This window comes from Carassius gibelio, chromosome A6 (genome assembly GCF_023724105.1).
Source record: "Carassius gibelio isolate Cgi1373 ecotype wild population from Czech Republic chromosome A6, carGib1.2-hapl.c, whole genome shotgun sequence".
Classification (NCBI taxonomy): Eukaryota; Metazoa; Chordata; class Actinopteri; order Cypriniformes; family Cyprinidae; genus Carassius; species Carassius gibelio.
Genome location: NC_068376.1, coordinates 5912780 through 5929991, shown reverse-complemented (window position 1 = coordinate 5929991; position 17212 = coordinate 5912780). Strand labels below are relative to the sequence as shown.

Genomic DNA, 17212 nt, shown 5'->3' with positions numbered 1-17212 from the left:
TGACGTTCTGTAATCTGATGACTGATGAAGTTGGTCTGCATCTGTTCAAAGTTCAAAGAGAGAACAGTATATATATAATAATTGATATTTTATAACCTTTCTTTTCTTCTTTTCCGTTCTCCACGATTGGTCCGTTAGGGGCCGTCTCAGCAACTGCTGTTTGATTAAAAACATTTATGAGTGATATTAGTTCAATATCATAATATTTAGATGAGTTATTTATTCTGTTCTGTTATTGAAAAAAAAAATCTTTGCAGAATATCATAATCTGTGTAGATTAAAAAAAAAATGAACTAATTAAGCCTAAAAGATATTGGGAACATTATACAAAAAGCTTCAGAACAGTAACATAAATAAATATAAATATTGTCAAATACTAATGTTTTTTAAAGAAGTCTCTCATACGCTCACCAAGGCTGTTTTTTGTTATTAAAAAAAATAAAAAAATACCTTTAAAATAAATCTATTTATGAATAAAATTCATTTAAAATCATTATATTTTAATATATTTTACAATGTAATTCCTTCCTGTGATGGCAAAACTGAATTTTCACCATCCCTCAGAAATCATTGTATTATGCTGATTTGCCATTCAAGAAAAAATATTATTATTATCAATGTTGAAAACAGTTATGCTGCTTAATATTTTCGTGAAAACAGTCTAGATCATTTGATTAATACAAATTTCAAAATGTCTTTATTTTACAGCATGGATTTGAATTCGAATTTTTTTTTTTTTTTTTGAACAAAATAAGGATTAATATTTTCAACAACAACAACAAAAAAGAAAAGATAAAGGAATTGATAAAAACAAATATATAAATGATAGTATATATAAAAAGAATTAATTATAAAAAATATTATAAGAAATTGATTATTGTTAATCCATCAACTTATTAATTCATCTGTGTTCATTTATAACTTCATAAATATTAAATTAAAATTAACCTAGATCAATAAATGCTGTAAAGGTATTGTTCATTGTTAGTTAATGATCTCTAATGCATCAGCTCATGCTGTCAATCTGAACATTATTGTAAACTCTTATCAACTGAATTAACCATGAATTCATTTAACACAGATTCACAATTATTGTTTTGTCAAGGATTCTACTCTTTTGTTTAAGCATTAATCATGTCTGGACAGCAGATGCTGTGTAACTGAAACAGACAGGCAGATGGTTAGCCCGGACACAGGTGTGACACACACACACACACACACACTCACCTGCTCCCGCTGGCTCCACCTCGGCCTCTCCCTATTGGATGAACAACAGAGAAGAGGTCAACAGTCATCCTTCCAGAGGACACATCACACTCTCTTTAAACCATCTCATTCTGCTACTTAATATTTAATTCAAGGCCATGGAACATTTATGGGTGGAAGAGCTCGTCTCTGAACAGCCTCCATTCTAGACTAGAGAAGTTTCCTTTCTAAGTTCATTAACATGCAGACCAATTTCCCAACCTTCTCTCAAATACTGCAGACCTCTGCTTACAATGTGATTTAGATAAACACCATAAAACATTTATTAAAGGTATACTCGCTATTTTTCCTCATTAAAGGGTAAGTTCACCCAAAAATGAAAATTATGTAATTGATGACTTTTCTGGTGCGCCCAATAACAAAGAAAACACGTCAGCAGCATCACTGCAGTGTTGTGAACACACTCACAACAGACCCTGAAGAGAAGAAAATGCTGAATAAAGTCATCGTTTTTGTTATTTTTGGACCAAAATGTATTTTCAATGCTTCAGCAAATTCTAACTGACCCTCTGATGTCACATGGACTACTTTGATGATGTTTTTCTTGCCTTTCTGGACATGGACAGTGTACCGTACACACAGCTCCAATGGAGGGACTGAGAGCTCTCGGACTAAATCTAAAATATCTTAAACTGTGTTCTGAAGATGAACGAAGGTCTTATGGGTTTGGAACGATATGAGGGTGATATTTAATGATATCATTTTCATTTTTGGGTGAACTAACCCTTTAAAAAGTTTCACACACAAAGAAAATTATGTGTTTAATATACTTATCAAAGCAGTTTTATTTACGTCTCTTCATGTTCAGGACACATGACCAGTTGAGTACTACTCACTTTAAGTATAGGAAACATTTGCTCATGGAATGAATTAATCATGGCTGATGGGAAATAGAAGCTGACATACATAAATGTTACTAAGTGCCCATTTAATTAATTAAATGAATATTAATTAATAACCATATTTAGAACATTAAATATTAATCGTATTCTGTAACAGTTTTGACATCAACTGAAAATGATCAAAGACTCGTTTCAGGTCTGTAGTGTTTGTGTCAGATTTGTGTGATTATAATGAATAACTCGCGCTTCCTTTATTATAGTAAATCTCATAAATCATCTAATTCATGTGATGCTTTCCTTGTTTAACCGCTAATAATTTCTTTCACTCATTCTGATTGGATAATTAGGGCTGATCGTTCATCTTTCATCAACTTTAGAAAAAAAAATGGCCGTGTTGCCAGATTCATTTACTAGCAGACAGACACTTCAGCTTTTGTTGCCACAAGGTGGAGTAACACCAACACTATATGTACCATATTCACTATCCAATGCAGACAGTATTTAATCAATGCAACATAGTTAAAAAACAAACACAGATATGATACTGCGTGACCTTTCATTGAATCATCATTTCACGTTCATATTCTCACGTCACACTCTGATTCTGATTTTGAAAGTCAAAATGCATTTACTTGTGGTTCATACAAGGCTGTTTGCAGAGATGGGCATGAATAAAATAAAATCTATTTAAAATAAAAATGCAAATTACTGTATGGAAGAAAATAAAATATTTAAATACAAATACAGTAATTTGAAAATACACAAAATACATGTGAAATTGGCCGTCCAACATAGGCATTCCTATAGGCATGAATCTATCTGGACATATTCTGAATGCAAAAAATACTAATAAAACTGCTTAGAACCTTTTCAGTTGAATTGTTTCTATTTTACATACCTCCTCCCTTATTATTTTTTATTTTAGTAAACAATTAAACCAAAAGCTACTTCCTCCCACTGCTGTTTTCTGATGGTTTGGAGAACAATTACCCTGAGTTGCCCGACTGTCATTTCACAGAATTATACAAAGGCGAGCAAGTGTAAAAAGTGTCAAGCAAGTGTGTAAAAAGCCGTGTCCGTTTAGGGAGGAGTGCGCGCAGTCAGCAGGTTCGCGGTGTAGAACCAAACAGGGCTTCAACTGCACAAACCACTTCCACTGCGAGAGAAAGCAAGTGTGAATTTGAATTTCCTTTTGTTTCAATACTGCATTTACTCATACAGCACATCACAGCACTATTACTCAACCATTGGTCCATGCTTCTTTTTCCACTCCAGTGTTTTCCCACTAAAGGCTGCACGGATAGTTGCTTACCCTGATTGGCCCTTTTCTATGTAAATGATTTAGAAAACGTTCAGCCAGTTTAAACTTTAACTATACACACTTTCTATCATTGCCACGATGTGTATTGTCATATCACCCAGCTCTAACATACAAGTAATGCTTTAAACACATTTGACAAGCTAGTTGATAAAAAACAACAACCGATTAACTGTCAAAACTGATTTGCTGATGCTATTTATTTCCCTTGTTGCTGCTCTTTTATTCTTTCATGTTAACTGAAGGCAAATGATGCACTATTTTAACTTTATTCAACAAGTGCAATTGACCATGACATCATCACCTCATCTTATTCCAGAAAAGTTGTACAGCTGCACCTCACATGCATTTTTTTGGAGGAATGATTTTGTAACATTATAAATATCTTTACTGTCTCTTTTGATCAATTAAATACATCCCAGCTGTTTAGAATGACCAATTTAAAAAATATCTTACTGACCCCAGAATTTTGAACGCAAGTGTAATTCGTTTCAGAAATGATTTAGGAGGTGAAAAGCTCTGACACAAGCGGACGCGTGACGTGTTCAGTGTGATCATGCATTCAGACATGGTGTCTCACCTTACGTTGTGTCTGATCGTCTGTGCCAGTTTGATTGGAGCCGTCTTCAGTGAGTTTCTTCAGTTTGGATTCCTCCTCTGCCAACTGCTCAGATGTCTCTTGTAATCTAAAGCACATACACACATGTCATGTTTTATAAGGTGGGAACCTACCATTAACTTATGTTTTTCTTTAAGAAAATCAATAATACTTTTGAATTTTTACACTAGACATTTCCTATTGGAAATGGTTTTATTTATGGGAAGAGCAAAAAAAACATTGTATGGGTCAAAATTATCGATGCCAAAAATCATTAGGATATTAAGGAAAGATCATGTTCCATAAAGATATTTTGTAAATTTCCAACCATAAATTATATCAAAACTTAATTTTGGATTAGTAATATGCATTGCTAAGTATTCATTTGAAAACTTCAAAGGCGATTTTCTCAGTATTTTTTGCACTCTCAGATTTCAGATATTCAAATAGTTGTATCTCAGCTAAATTTTGTCCGATCTTAATAAACCATACATCAATGGAAACCTTATTTATTCAGCTATCAGGTGATGCATAAATCTCAATTAAATTGACACTTAAAACTGGTTTTGTGGTGCAGGGTCACATACATGCAAATTTAGGCATTAATCTGTGCTTTATAAGTACTAATAAGAAGCCAATATGTTATTAATATGCATTCCATAAAGTGTTACCATGCTTTTTAGTAGCAACACACACACACACACACACAAAAAAAAATCTTATCTTTCTTATGTTTCAGACTTTAAAAGGCTCTGATTATGCCCCTCTAAATGGTGTAAATCAGCGTACCTTTTATTAGCAGCTTTTAGTGTAGCTAAAAACCTTTGCTAAAGTGTAGCCAGCCTGCAGTCATGACTGATTTGACATCCAACATTTTCAAAGGAGCCTCCCCAGCAGGGTCCCAGAGTATACTGTAGGTTTTTCAGGATTTACTATGAGACAAACAAGAGCCTGCACTCACGTGGAGTCATTAACTCCGTCATAATCCTCTCTGGAAATCACAGCATGCTTTATAGCTATATAAAACTGCATTGTAACAAATACAGGCATTAAACAAATCCCTCCTCATAGGATGTGAGGCCTCAGATGGCTGTTTACACACCATGAAAAACCCATATAGAGCTGTGAACAGCTTATTACTGCCAAACTTTGCTCTGACTAATTAAAGCCCTGCTTCAACACAGAAGAAGATCTCAGCGGCTAGCTTATTACAATAATCACCATTTCCATGAGTCAAGCAAATAAATGCTGATCTGCAAAGCAGGAACATCAAACACTCCTTCACACTCATACACGCGAAAATAGAAAAATGTTTTGGGGGATAAAAACGCATCACCTGCTTTGTGCTCCAGTACCTTGGCAGGAATAATTAGAGGTGTTTGCAAAGGGAAGCATACTGTATGTATGATTAGAGATTCTAACAAATCCCTAAGTGTTGAAGTCTACTCATATGGCAATATATGCAGTTAAGTGCTCATAGAAGAGTTTTGTTTGCTTGTTTTGTTTTAGTTTTTGGTCAGGGATTTGGCAATTGTGGTCAAAATTATAAGCCCCCCTTGGTAAAGTAAATATGAGCAAAGATGGCTGTGAAAATAAATCTGCAGTGTTTATCTTTTTGATCTTTCATTAAAAAAAAAACTTAACTTTCATTAAAATAAAACAACTTAAATTGGGGGGAAATAAACTTTTCTCCAGTACACATTGGCCATAATTATAATCATTATGAATAAAATTTCTCTGAAGTATATGAATTCATATTTACATTTTTAAGCACAACAGTGAAACTATGAAGATGATATTGTCCAGCCACGACTTCCTGTTTTACATGAACATAAATATGAGGGAACACAAAGGCCAAATTCCCTTTATTGTCCAACACAATGATTAAAACCAAAGGATACAGTTATGATGTGCCCCAAAGATTATTGAGCTTCACAAAATAGAAAGTGGCTGTAAGAGTAGTAGTAGAATTTTATTTAATGCCATGTCAGCATCTGGGGCTATTTTCACAACAAAAACGTAATTGCAAAAATGCAAACATCACATAAATACAGTAAAAACCAAGCAAACAAACACAGATTCTTTTTCTTTTTTATTAACATATGATACACATTCTAAAACCTTTTCAGACAAAATATTTCTTAAGACCTTAAATAAGACACACGTCTGTGGTGTGGGAGACCCGGGTTCGAATCCACTGTGAGACTCCAATGTGTCCCTGAGCAAGACACTTAACCCCTAGTTGCTCCAGAGGTGTGCGACCTCTGACATATATAGCAATTGTAAGTCGCTTTGGATAAAAGCGTCGGCTAAATGAATAAATGTAAATGTAAATGTACATAAAAGAGCTTTCTACTTGCATTTAAAGCAGGACAGTCCAAAAGAATGTCAGTCTTGTATTGATTTGAAAGTTCCTGTTTCCACCATCATTGCAATTAATTAATTTCCAATCAAGGAGAGACCCAAGCCATATACAGAGAGCAGAATATCACAGAGAAATCTTGACGGGTTCTGTTGACTTGCCCTGGCTAGCAACCACCCAAAACACCCTTCCAACAATCTAGCAATGCACTACAACACTCAGAGAAGCCTTGTAACTGTGTAGAAACATGCTAAAAATACCCGGAACAATCTATGAACTGCATAGCAATGTACTAAAAACAATGCAGGTAACCTTTGCAACCACATATTAATGCTCTGGCAACCACTCACAAACTCAGGGTTAAATAAAATATGGAAAATTAAAAATCGTACTTGTTAATGTCCTGAACCTTAGGGCTCCAGAGGGGCGATCGGGGTCCCGTGCTGTCAGGAGATGCAGGAGGCCCTTCCATCAGCCACTGGTCTCTGAGGGACTTCCTCTGGAAGAGAAACAGGGACAGGAGGAAGAGGTACTTTAATTAATGCGGCTGACACGTTATTTAAATAGATTTCTTATCAGCAGTTCACACTAACAGCCAAACAAAGGCATTACAGCACACTGGGTTCTGGAGCTTAGAGGCCTATTCACACCAAAAGTTAATATTTGCCATAAAAACACACAAGATTGAATTGAAAAAATGCATTTGTACCTCTAAATCCAGTTGTATCTCTAAAATAGCAATGTCCCTACTACTCACCACTGACTAGCAATAGCAGAAAGCATTTTATGGTGGTTTGTTATGTGTAATATGAGTATGAGCATCAGTACAACCAAAGACACATAACAAACCATATCATATACATTTCACATCAGGAAAAAGGTGTAAAAACAGTATTCTTTCTTAATAAAACAGCTATTGGTTTATTAAGCCACACTTAAAGCTGCAGTCGGTAACTTTTGACGCTCTAGCGGTTAATAAACAGAACTGCTTGCGTCTTGCGGAAGAACATTGTCGCCGGAACTACTTCTCTCTGTTTATGTCTATGAAGAATCACAAAGGTACTGGGTTACTCCGCCGCGGTATCCCCGAAACAATCTAAAATAGTCAGAATATAAACACTTATTATAGGTGTACCCTAGTGATTCAGGACAAGCTAAAAACACGGTTTGGAAAATGGATTCATGGTGTACTCACTTATTATAAATTTTTCTACATTTTGAACACAAACAAAGTTAAGGCTGGTTCACACGGCAGGATAATTGGGCCGATTTTAGCCCCGATTCAGCCCTTCCGACAATTTTAGGATGCTCCGATTATCGTAAAATAATCTGATCAAATATTCCTGCCGTGTGTGGTGTGTTAAGACTGCTCTCCTCTGCTCGGAAGAATGTCGGGACCGCTCCGATCTCAAATCGGGGATATCCAACATGTTGGATTTATTTGGCCCGATTTCTTCTCGTGTGTGGTGTCCCCCGAGGACAAACAATCACGCAGCCTCTGGACTGTGGCGTGTAGCCAATCAGAAAGGGAGGTGACAAGGCGGTGAGGAAGTACCAGGAAACAAAATCAAAACAGCCGGCGTATATAACAAATACAAATAAAGTCGATGGGCATAACTACATCCACAACTGCAGTCCACCAGAGTACATGGAAACGAATATATGAACGTTTATTTCAACGGTTATTAATCTGTGTAGTACGTAACAACATTTCTATGAGATAAAACAACAAATTATCTCCATATCATGATATAGCAAGTATAGTCCATGCTCGCGTTTTCTCCACCTCTTTGACCATCGCCTTTTCTTGTTTTTCTTATGTTTTTTTTCCGTTAAAAACAAAGCACAAACTATGGCCACTGCATCCTCTTCGTCCGCCATGATTGTTTACTCTAAAGTCACGTTTGATCTCGTGGGATTTTGCGAGATTTCCCGTCTGACCTGGCAATGCTCGGGAGTCAAATCGGTTCGTGTGTGATGTGTTGATATTGCCGTGTGGCTGCACACCACACACTGAACGACCAAAACTGTTAGACCCGTGATTTTTTATCGCCGTGTGTGGGGTCTCTCAGGTTTGGAAAATCGGCCGACAATTTTAAAACCGTCCCGTGTGAACCAGGCCTTACGTACCGCAGCTCTGATTGGTTGTTTTTTACCGGGAGCAGTGGATTTCTGCAAATGGCAATAGGACCACTGGGAGGAGCCAGAGAAGCTTGATTTTTTCACAGATTATCTGTCTCATATTCTACTGCCAGGACATAATGACAGGTTTAACAAATATGTAAAAAAATATATTTTTACAAAAGTTACCTACTGCAGCTTTAATCATTAAACACAATTTTGATATGTTAAAGTGAAGGATGCTTCTCCTGAAGGTAAGTTTGTCAACTATGTTAGGGACAAACTGTAACAGATCAATATTTTTACTCATAATATGATACATGTAGCTTATATTTTCTTGCCTGGCCAACTAAATGTTATTTCCGTGGTCGTGTTAATATGTATTTGAATGAAAATCCTTCACTTCTTGATAGTAGGTCACTGGAGATCAAATCATGTATGGGTGTGTGTTTAATGCTTTTGTCTATGGTTCAAGCTGTCGAGAGTGCACAAAAGTCAATTGATTTGATGTGTTCTACTTTAACATCCTGTTTCAGCAGGGGACAATACAAAGAAAAGAGAAACGTGTTCCTCTAATCATTTCATGGGATCTTTAAATTAAGAAAATGCACTTGAAGTGAATAAATCTGCTGCAAAACATCCTTTATACAATTGAGAGAAAGTCTCAAACTATTCCTGCTGAGCGTAATGTACTTTCACTCCTCTGCTAATTCCACTTCCGACAGCAAAAACAAGTATAACAACACATTTCTGAAAGGTTATATCAGGACCATCTAGAGTGTATTTCATTAGTAGGAAAACATTCTGACATTTAGATTGACGGGGAACTCCATAAGAAAAGTGCAGCCACCAGCTGCCAAACAGGAAGTGATGTGCACCATGGAAACTGAAAATGTATGAGGAGGAAGATAACACAAGACAACAGTGGCTGTAGGATTAAACTTTATCTACATGCATGATTATGACTATAAACCCCAAATACAAACCTTACAAACACGCATTTTATGCCACTTATCATAAAGGCTTGTTTTTTTTTTTTTTGTTTTTTTTTTTGTCCAATGGCCACTTTTATGTCCCAGTGATTGGTTTAAAATAATACTGATTTCAAATAATTTTTTATCACATTTAAACTTAGAAACTTTTAAAAGCTAATCATAGGCCATACTGATATATAAATAATCAGAAAATTAGGGTTAGGGTTAGGATAATGTTTCATCAGAAGTTTGACACAACTATATATGGAAGCCCATTTCTGTCACATAAGATTATGATTATGATTAATTATGACATAAAATGTTACAATTCTTATGTCATAATTAAAGATTAAAAACAGACTTTACATTTATTCATGTTTTTTTCTCATTTCGACTTGTTATAATTTCAACTTTTTTTGTCATAGACTTAATGTTAACTTTTAATATCATTATTGTGACTTAATATTTTATTTCAATTTTATCTCATAATTATTGTTTTCAAAAACATAACTGTTCTTATGTGGTGGAAATGGGCTTGCAAAACAGTAAGTGAAAATCATGAATTTACCTGAGCTGTCCGAACATAAAGAAGTCAACAAATAAAGCTGTCATTATTTTCAAATTCAGATCAAAGCGTGAAAATATTACTTGTATGCTATTTATAAAATATTATGATTTTTTATTTCATGATAAGATTTTTTATGAATGATTTAATTTGAGATGTGGTGGAAATTCTTGTAATGCTTCAGAAAAATGACTAATGCTGTCAGGCATGCATTACACTATGCTGTGATGATATATATATACACAGTTGAATATTATTAGTGTATGTGAAATAACTGGTAGTGTGTGTGTGTGTGTGTGTGTGTGTGTGTGTGTGTGTGTGTGTGTGTGTGAAAAGTTTGTTTTAGGATATTTGTTTCCCCTCAAGGACAAAAGGGCCCATAGTTGTGAAACACCCATAAATGTACACACACAGACACACAGTGTTAAAACAAGGAAACAAGGAAAACAAAGGAATAGGAAAAGGGAACGCCAATCTGGAAAATTTCTGGAAACAGTAGTGGGGAAGAGAGAGAGAGTGAATGTACACACACACAAACACGTCAGAGAAAAGCATGAATTCTTCCAGGATAACATTTCAATTTGCAAGAAGTGCGTGCACGTGTTTGTGTGTGTGTGTGTGTGTGTTTTACATGTGGCACTGGTGACTGTGTGAATTTGTGTGTGTATGTGTGTGCATATTGGCCTACATTTATGAAATTCCACTCCATGAAAAGCCTACTTGACACAAAGCGACCTGATGAGTCCTGCTGCAAAACAGGTCATGCAGGCAAGTGTGTGCGTGTGTATGTGTGTGTGAGACGTCACACCTTCAGCTGCTGAAATCTCAGTCTCTCATCCTCAATCTCTCTCTTGGCTCGCTCTTGTTCGTCCTGGATCCGCCGTTTCTCCTGAAAGCAGAAAATATCACAGACATATCACATCCAGTAGCAATCTCACAGTATCACACACCTTTTGAGAATGTCCACACAACATCATACTTCAAATCTCAACTTCTTCTGTACTCTTTAGTCTGTCATATTGACAGATAAAGTCTTCAGCACTGATAATATTTGATATTAGAATGATTTCTGAAGGATCATGAGACACTAACGACTGGAGTAATGGCAGCTGAAAATAAATTCCATTTTAAAATATATTCAAATGGTTATTTTAAATTGTAATAATATTTGAATGTAATAAAAAATAGCTCAGTGTAATAATTTCAATGTAACTGTATTTTGATCAAATAAATCAAACTAGTTCTTTCAAAACCATGTGTTTGGTATAAGTTATTTTAATATGCAAAAATAAAGTGAGCATGTCTGCAAAAAAGTATCATTTCTCCATCTGGATTGTATTTCCGAACTCACTGTTGTCCTCTGTAACCATAAGCTTTCTATGTTGGTGCTACATAAGTTTAAATGGTCAGTTTTGGACATAATCAACCACTGAACCCAAGTGTCATCATGACTTGAAATGAATACTACTCTGCATTCAGAGGACATGAATATTTTGTATGTTGGCAAGCAGGTGAAGAGACTCTCAGAGAGCGTCATTGCTGTTATCTGGTGTAGTTTTACCTGGTCTGGACAGACTCCATCACTTAATAATTCAGAACGAGTCTTGAACACATCTAACACCAGTTTCCATGCCTGTGTGTGTTTGTGAGAGAGCTGCTACACTCTTAAAAATCGTTCTTTCTTGGCATACCTTTAACATCAGTGGAATCTTTCTATTGTGCTTAAGGTTCTTTATAATGGAAAAAGAATATTTAAATTATTAAATTACTAAAAACTGTTCAAGGGTTCTTTGGGTAACCCCAAAATCTTCTATAAAATTGCTGTCAAAACTTCCTTTTGAAACCTTTATTTTCAAGGGGGTACTGCTAACAGTCTATTTGTGATCATGCACATTTCTATTAAAAGCACAATTTATAATGGCTACCCCTGGAAGTCTACAGGTACAGCAGCAGATTCTAATATGATGGATGTCTCTATATGTTTCCACGTGACACTATTTGCAGGGCTTAAGCTGCGCTGTCATTTAAATGGCAAATGAATCCACTGCATGCTCTTGACAGGTTCGGCTGGTCGTAAAATGATATATTAAATACAAACATAGCTTCTGTGGGACGTACCGCTATAGCCTTCAGTCGCTGCTGGTACGTCTCCGCTTCCATCCTGGACCTGGAATAGAAGAGACTGCATAACTTATCCCAGCATTTTTAAGTTTTTTTATTTTATTTCATTGTAATTTTACTTTTAAAACCCAGTTACATAGAGAAATAAAGCTTGCACGAGCTGTTTAAAATAACTAATTAGTTCCATCATACACAGTTGATTATAGTGGAATATAAGGGATTTGTGGATATCAGGAAATTATCATTTTTAAGAAATCTGCCCTTTAATTTCATTTTATGCAATTTTATACAAGTTGCAGTAAACATAAAAAAAAATTAGAAGAAATAGATTAGTGAACACAATCACTTGCTACTCAAGCTGAGTATGAAAAAAAAATTATATATATATATATATATATATATATATATATATATATATATATATATATATATATGCTTCTTTTCCATTTTGCATTTACTTGTACTTTTACTTTCAATACTAAAGTACATTTAAGATTTAAAAAATACTTTTTGTACTTAATTACAATAAATATCACATACTTTAAAAATTTCACTAAAGTAATATTCCAAATGGTGACTTCAACTTCTACCAAAGTAATTTTCTGGTAAGATATCTGTATTTCTACTTGATTTTCAGGTACTTTATACACCACTGCCTTTTTGCTTCTTATTTGTCTATTTGTGGGCATTTATACCAGTTCATGCATTTGCTAGAAATCAAATCCATATATTTAATATTTTATATATATTATATATTGACTGAGCAAATATGGAACGTTTTCCGTAAGATATTTCATCATCCTCAAAGCTGTCTTACAGGCCTGAAGCGCTAACGAAGAACATGGTTTAACACAAGTATTTCACTTTCAGCTCTCAGTGCTGAGAACAGGAGCTGTGTGTTCCCTTCAGGTCACGTTAGACTCAGCATACATGAAAACAAACAGATCAAGTCGTTTGATCCTTGTTGATGTTCGTACCTTGAACACCCTGCAGGAGAGAGTCTGTTTCTTGGGGACGGAAAAAATATGGGTGTGTATAATAAATATATGGAAGTGCAAATCCTATACAGAATACAACAACCTTTGTGTGAGTTTGTGCCAACGAATACAGCCGGACCAGTAAATACAGGAAGATTAAAAGCGCTTCTCTTTTCTATCTGACTGACTTGTTGCAGAGCTTGTTTTGCCATGGGTTGTGGAGACCCCTGGGTTTTTATGGCAGGGAATCACAGGACTTATAAACTCTATGTCAAATGAGGCCTTGACTGTGACAAAGAGCCTTCCTGTGTCTCTCATGCGTTTTGCGAGTAGGGAGAGATATGCTTTTACCAAGAAAGAAAGTGTTTACTCATCTTCTTCCCCAAGGCTGATGGGTAACTTCCAAACTGCCGCGAGGGGAACAGGCTGTCTCATCAGAGTTCTGGAGACAAACGTTGCCCAGAATAGCACAGAGGAATAAACAAAAACGAGCCTTTGATGATTCACTCTCTTCAGGTCTCAACAGAATGTTCAATGCTAATTAAAACGTGGAGCTATGCGTATCCGTCAGGCACAAATAAAAAGAAGAGGAAAAGAGAGAATTAAAGACGTAAGAAAAATGCAACAGAAAAGGTGAGAAACAATGGGCTCTGTTTTCTCATCCACACCTGTTATCAGGTGTGTCCACCCAAGCTGTTGCTATGGGCCACCATCTTTAAAAAAATCTGTATCGTTAAAAAAATATATATTTTTAAATATTATTACATTTCATTTACATACACACACATACACATATATTTTGAATTATTGTCATACCCCACTGGCAAACAGATCATGTCTTAAGCATAAACCTCACAAGATTTTGTTATATATTTATATTAATAGGAAAAAGATATGTTCTCTTAAAACAAGTCTTGATATCTTAGGGGCTGTTTACACGACACCATTTTTAACTAAAAACAGAAAACTTTTTATACTAACTTTTTATAGGCCTACTTGGGATTTCATTTACACAACAAGTGCAATTTGGGAACCTAAAAACACAAACTTTTGAAAAATGGTCAAAGTTTATGGAAAAGATACCATTGTCACCTCTGTGTAAACGATCAAAATTATTATTTGTGAAATTGGTGACGTCATGTGCATGAGAATTACGTGTTTGTGAAGTGTTTCTTTACAAAGTTACATCGCCAACTACTGGCCTGCTATGCATAATACAGCATTTTTCGTCATTTTCTTGGATCCGTGTGAATGGGGATCGTTTTGACAATGTTGTCAAAATTAAAATCAAAGCACTTTTTTTTGGCAAATATATCCTGTTTTAAGAATGTTTATTTACAAACAAAGATATAAATAATGGATATAAATAGTGATTAACAAAAGAATTGTTTGCACTGTGAAGGCTAGAACAAAAGGCTAGAACTTTTTTTCAGCATGTTTATAACATAATTGTAATTATTTTGTATATTACTTTTGTTTCATAGGGTGACTTTAAACATAAACACAGAAATGTTTACTAATGTGCATTGTCCCTGCAAAACACTAATAAATAAAAAATAAAAACATTTTAGTTAAAATGTGTTTAAAACAAGTTAAAATAAGTGGGGGGAACTGTGAGTGCAGAAAGAGAAAATCTACTTAAAGATGCACTCTATAACATTCTTAACATCTTATGAAGAGTTGCTTACTGGAAATCAAGTAACAAAATAAAACAACAACAAAAGACTAATTAAGGAGTCATTTTTGCTGTGCGTGGGTGTGTAAAAACTACTAACTAACTCATGACTGTAGACTTTAAATGAAGTCATGCCGCAGAGCACTTTTTAAATATAGCACTGAGCAGAGATTACATGGTTTTAGGTCAAATATGTGTGCTGGGGCCAGTCAGGCTGAATGTATATTTACCCTGCTGGAGACCAGGCCTGAGTGACTGACATACCTCACTGGAAACCATGAGAGATGAATTGAGCCTCAAGGGGGAAGGGGATCATGGAAAACTCAGATGAAACACTCTATCACTTTCAGATGCAGACGCACACAAACCTTCCACCACTAATATTCACAATTCTAAACTGTTTACATGATGGAAGGCTGCGAATGTAGCAGAAAATATAATAATGGCTCTTTCATCATAGCCTTACGGTCGTAATCTACACTACCCATCCTTTGAATTATGCACATTCGTGAGAAACCGCACTAAACCATGAGGAAACAAAGTGAGTCAGCATCGTCTTTGTGTATTTTCTCTAAATACTCTCCCATCCTCAAGCCTGGCTCATTGTCAGCTTCTAATTTTAGAAAGAAGTTGTTGAGAAATTAACAAAGCTTTAATATACATCCTCGCTTCCACAATCACTCACACTCCCACCTGATTGTCAGGGCAGTACTGTACACTCTACAGTAAGGTTGCTAGGGTATTCTGGATGATATTAAGATGGTTTAACTAGCTAGTCAAAACAGGCCTCCCACACATCTGTCTGACATTCTGGTCTCTGGATATGACTCAGGTCTCAGTGTCATTTATTTATAATTTATATTTTATTTTTGCCCAAAAATCCTTAAGGAATATTCCAGGTTCAGTACAAGTAAAGCAAATGACCCGCATTTGTGAAAATGTTGATTAATACAAAAAATAACTGGATAATTCATCATTCAACTTAATTTAATACTCTTAATTAACTCTCCACCTAAAAAATAAATAAATAAAAAACAGCAAGAATGTGGGTTACAGAGAAGTGGACAGGGCCAATGTTAAATACTGACTTTTCAGCCTGGACATTATTCAGTAATTTAAGAGACATTTCTGTTCACCCTAAAACATGATGCAATGAAATGCAAAATTAAAAATACAGGCAAATCACATGTAAATTATAAATATGGAAAATTCCTAATAGAGTACATTGTTCCCTATTATTTTGTTTTTTTCTTTTCTTTTTTTTAAGTGTAGGAAAGTATAGTCACAAAATGTAGAGAATATGTACTAAGAAACCTCACAAACGTTTCTGTGTAAAGATATATACTTTACACCATGAACCCTAACAAATGTAAAGATTATTTAATTGAAATAATATGCTCTCTTGAAATACATTTTTTATTAAATATACAATTACATGCTTCACATATCTGCTTTTTAAATGGGCCCCATTCACTTCCATTATAAATGTGTCACCATACCTTGATTTTGACTGATTTTAAAATGTAATATTATGGTCTGAATTGTATAGAAATCCCAAATCCTAAATGTTTTGTATTGAGCAACAGAAACAGTAATTCTTACTTTAGCAAACAAGACTTAAAATACAACATAAACTAAATACACAGTCCCTTAGAGCTGAAATAGCTTTAGTTTAACTGTGGATCATTTGTCTATATATGTCTTTATTCATGATGCATTACTAAATGTACAGTAATCAAGCTAATAACCTGGGTCATCAGTGAGCGGCGAATGATAAATGTTACAATCCAAACAGCAAATATAGAGCAGCCACCGCCGCTAAGCGTGTGCCCCTGGCTTCCCCACACCACCCTGCACACTTTCTGCTCTCATACTCTTCATTTTCATAAAGTGGCTTGATTTTGCCTCATTTTATCCTCAGATGACTGAGCAGATATCATCCACAGCTGTGCTACGACCCAGTGCTTGGCTGAGTGAGCAGTCAGCCGTGACTGCGCTCTGTTGTGATGAGCGGTGTTGCTTTATGAGTGCTTATCAATAATGCTGGGAATGGTTTGGTAGCCTTAGCAACAGCTGAGTGTAAAAATATGATTGTGTACCGCTGACCTGCGCTTCAAGATTATTCAAGTTGTTGACCAAATTATTTTAATATTTCACAAGAGAACTCTTATCTCAAAATAGGCTCATTGTAAAAACATGCCTATACCTACATTACTGAAAAAGATAGTATGTTCGCAAATACAAAGAATTTGTTCTGGTGCCAGAAGTTTCCAGTACACAGAGACAACAACAACAACAGTTCTGAAGTTCAGTGCTCTGTAACGCCAGCCAGTCGGGTAAGAGTTAGTGCATGCTAGTGCATGCCATGGCCAGTTGCGTTTCCACTGTCGCTT

At 35.3% G+C, this 17212-nt stretch overlaps 1 protein-coding gene across 2 annotated transcripts in view; it reads right to left on the bottom strand.

Moving 5' to 3' along the window:
- palm3 (paralemmin 3) overlaps positions 1-17212 on the bottom strand; it is a 38850-nt gene that overhangs the window by 1944 nt on the left and 19694 nt on the right. The window contains exons 2-7 of one of the 2 annotated variants that reach the window (XM_052600547.1): positions 12165-12213; positions 10855-10935; positions 6779-6885; positions 4007-4112; positions 1228-1258; positions 97-153 (exon numbers count right to left, since the gene is read on the bottom strand). In XM_052600547.1, coding sequence (XP_052456507.1) covers positions 97-153; positions 1228-1258; positions 4007-4112; positions 6779-6885; positions 10855-10935; positions 12165-12206 — 424 coding nt within the window. In that variant the 5' untranslated portion in view covers positions 12207-12213. Of the gene's footprint in view, positions 1-96; positions 157-1227; positions 1259-4006; positions 4113-6778; positions 6886-10854; positions 10936-12164; positions 12214-17212 lie in introns of both variants that reach the window. The other variant, XM_052600546.1, reaches the window with a different exon arrangement.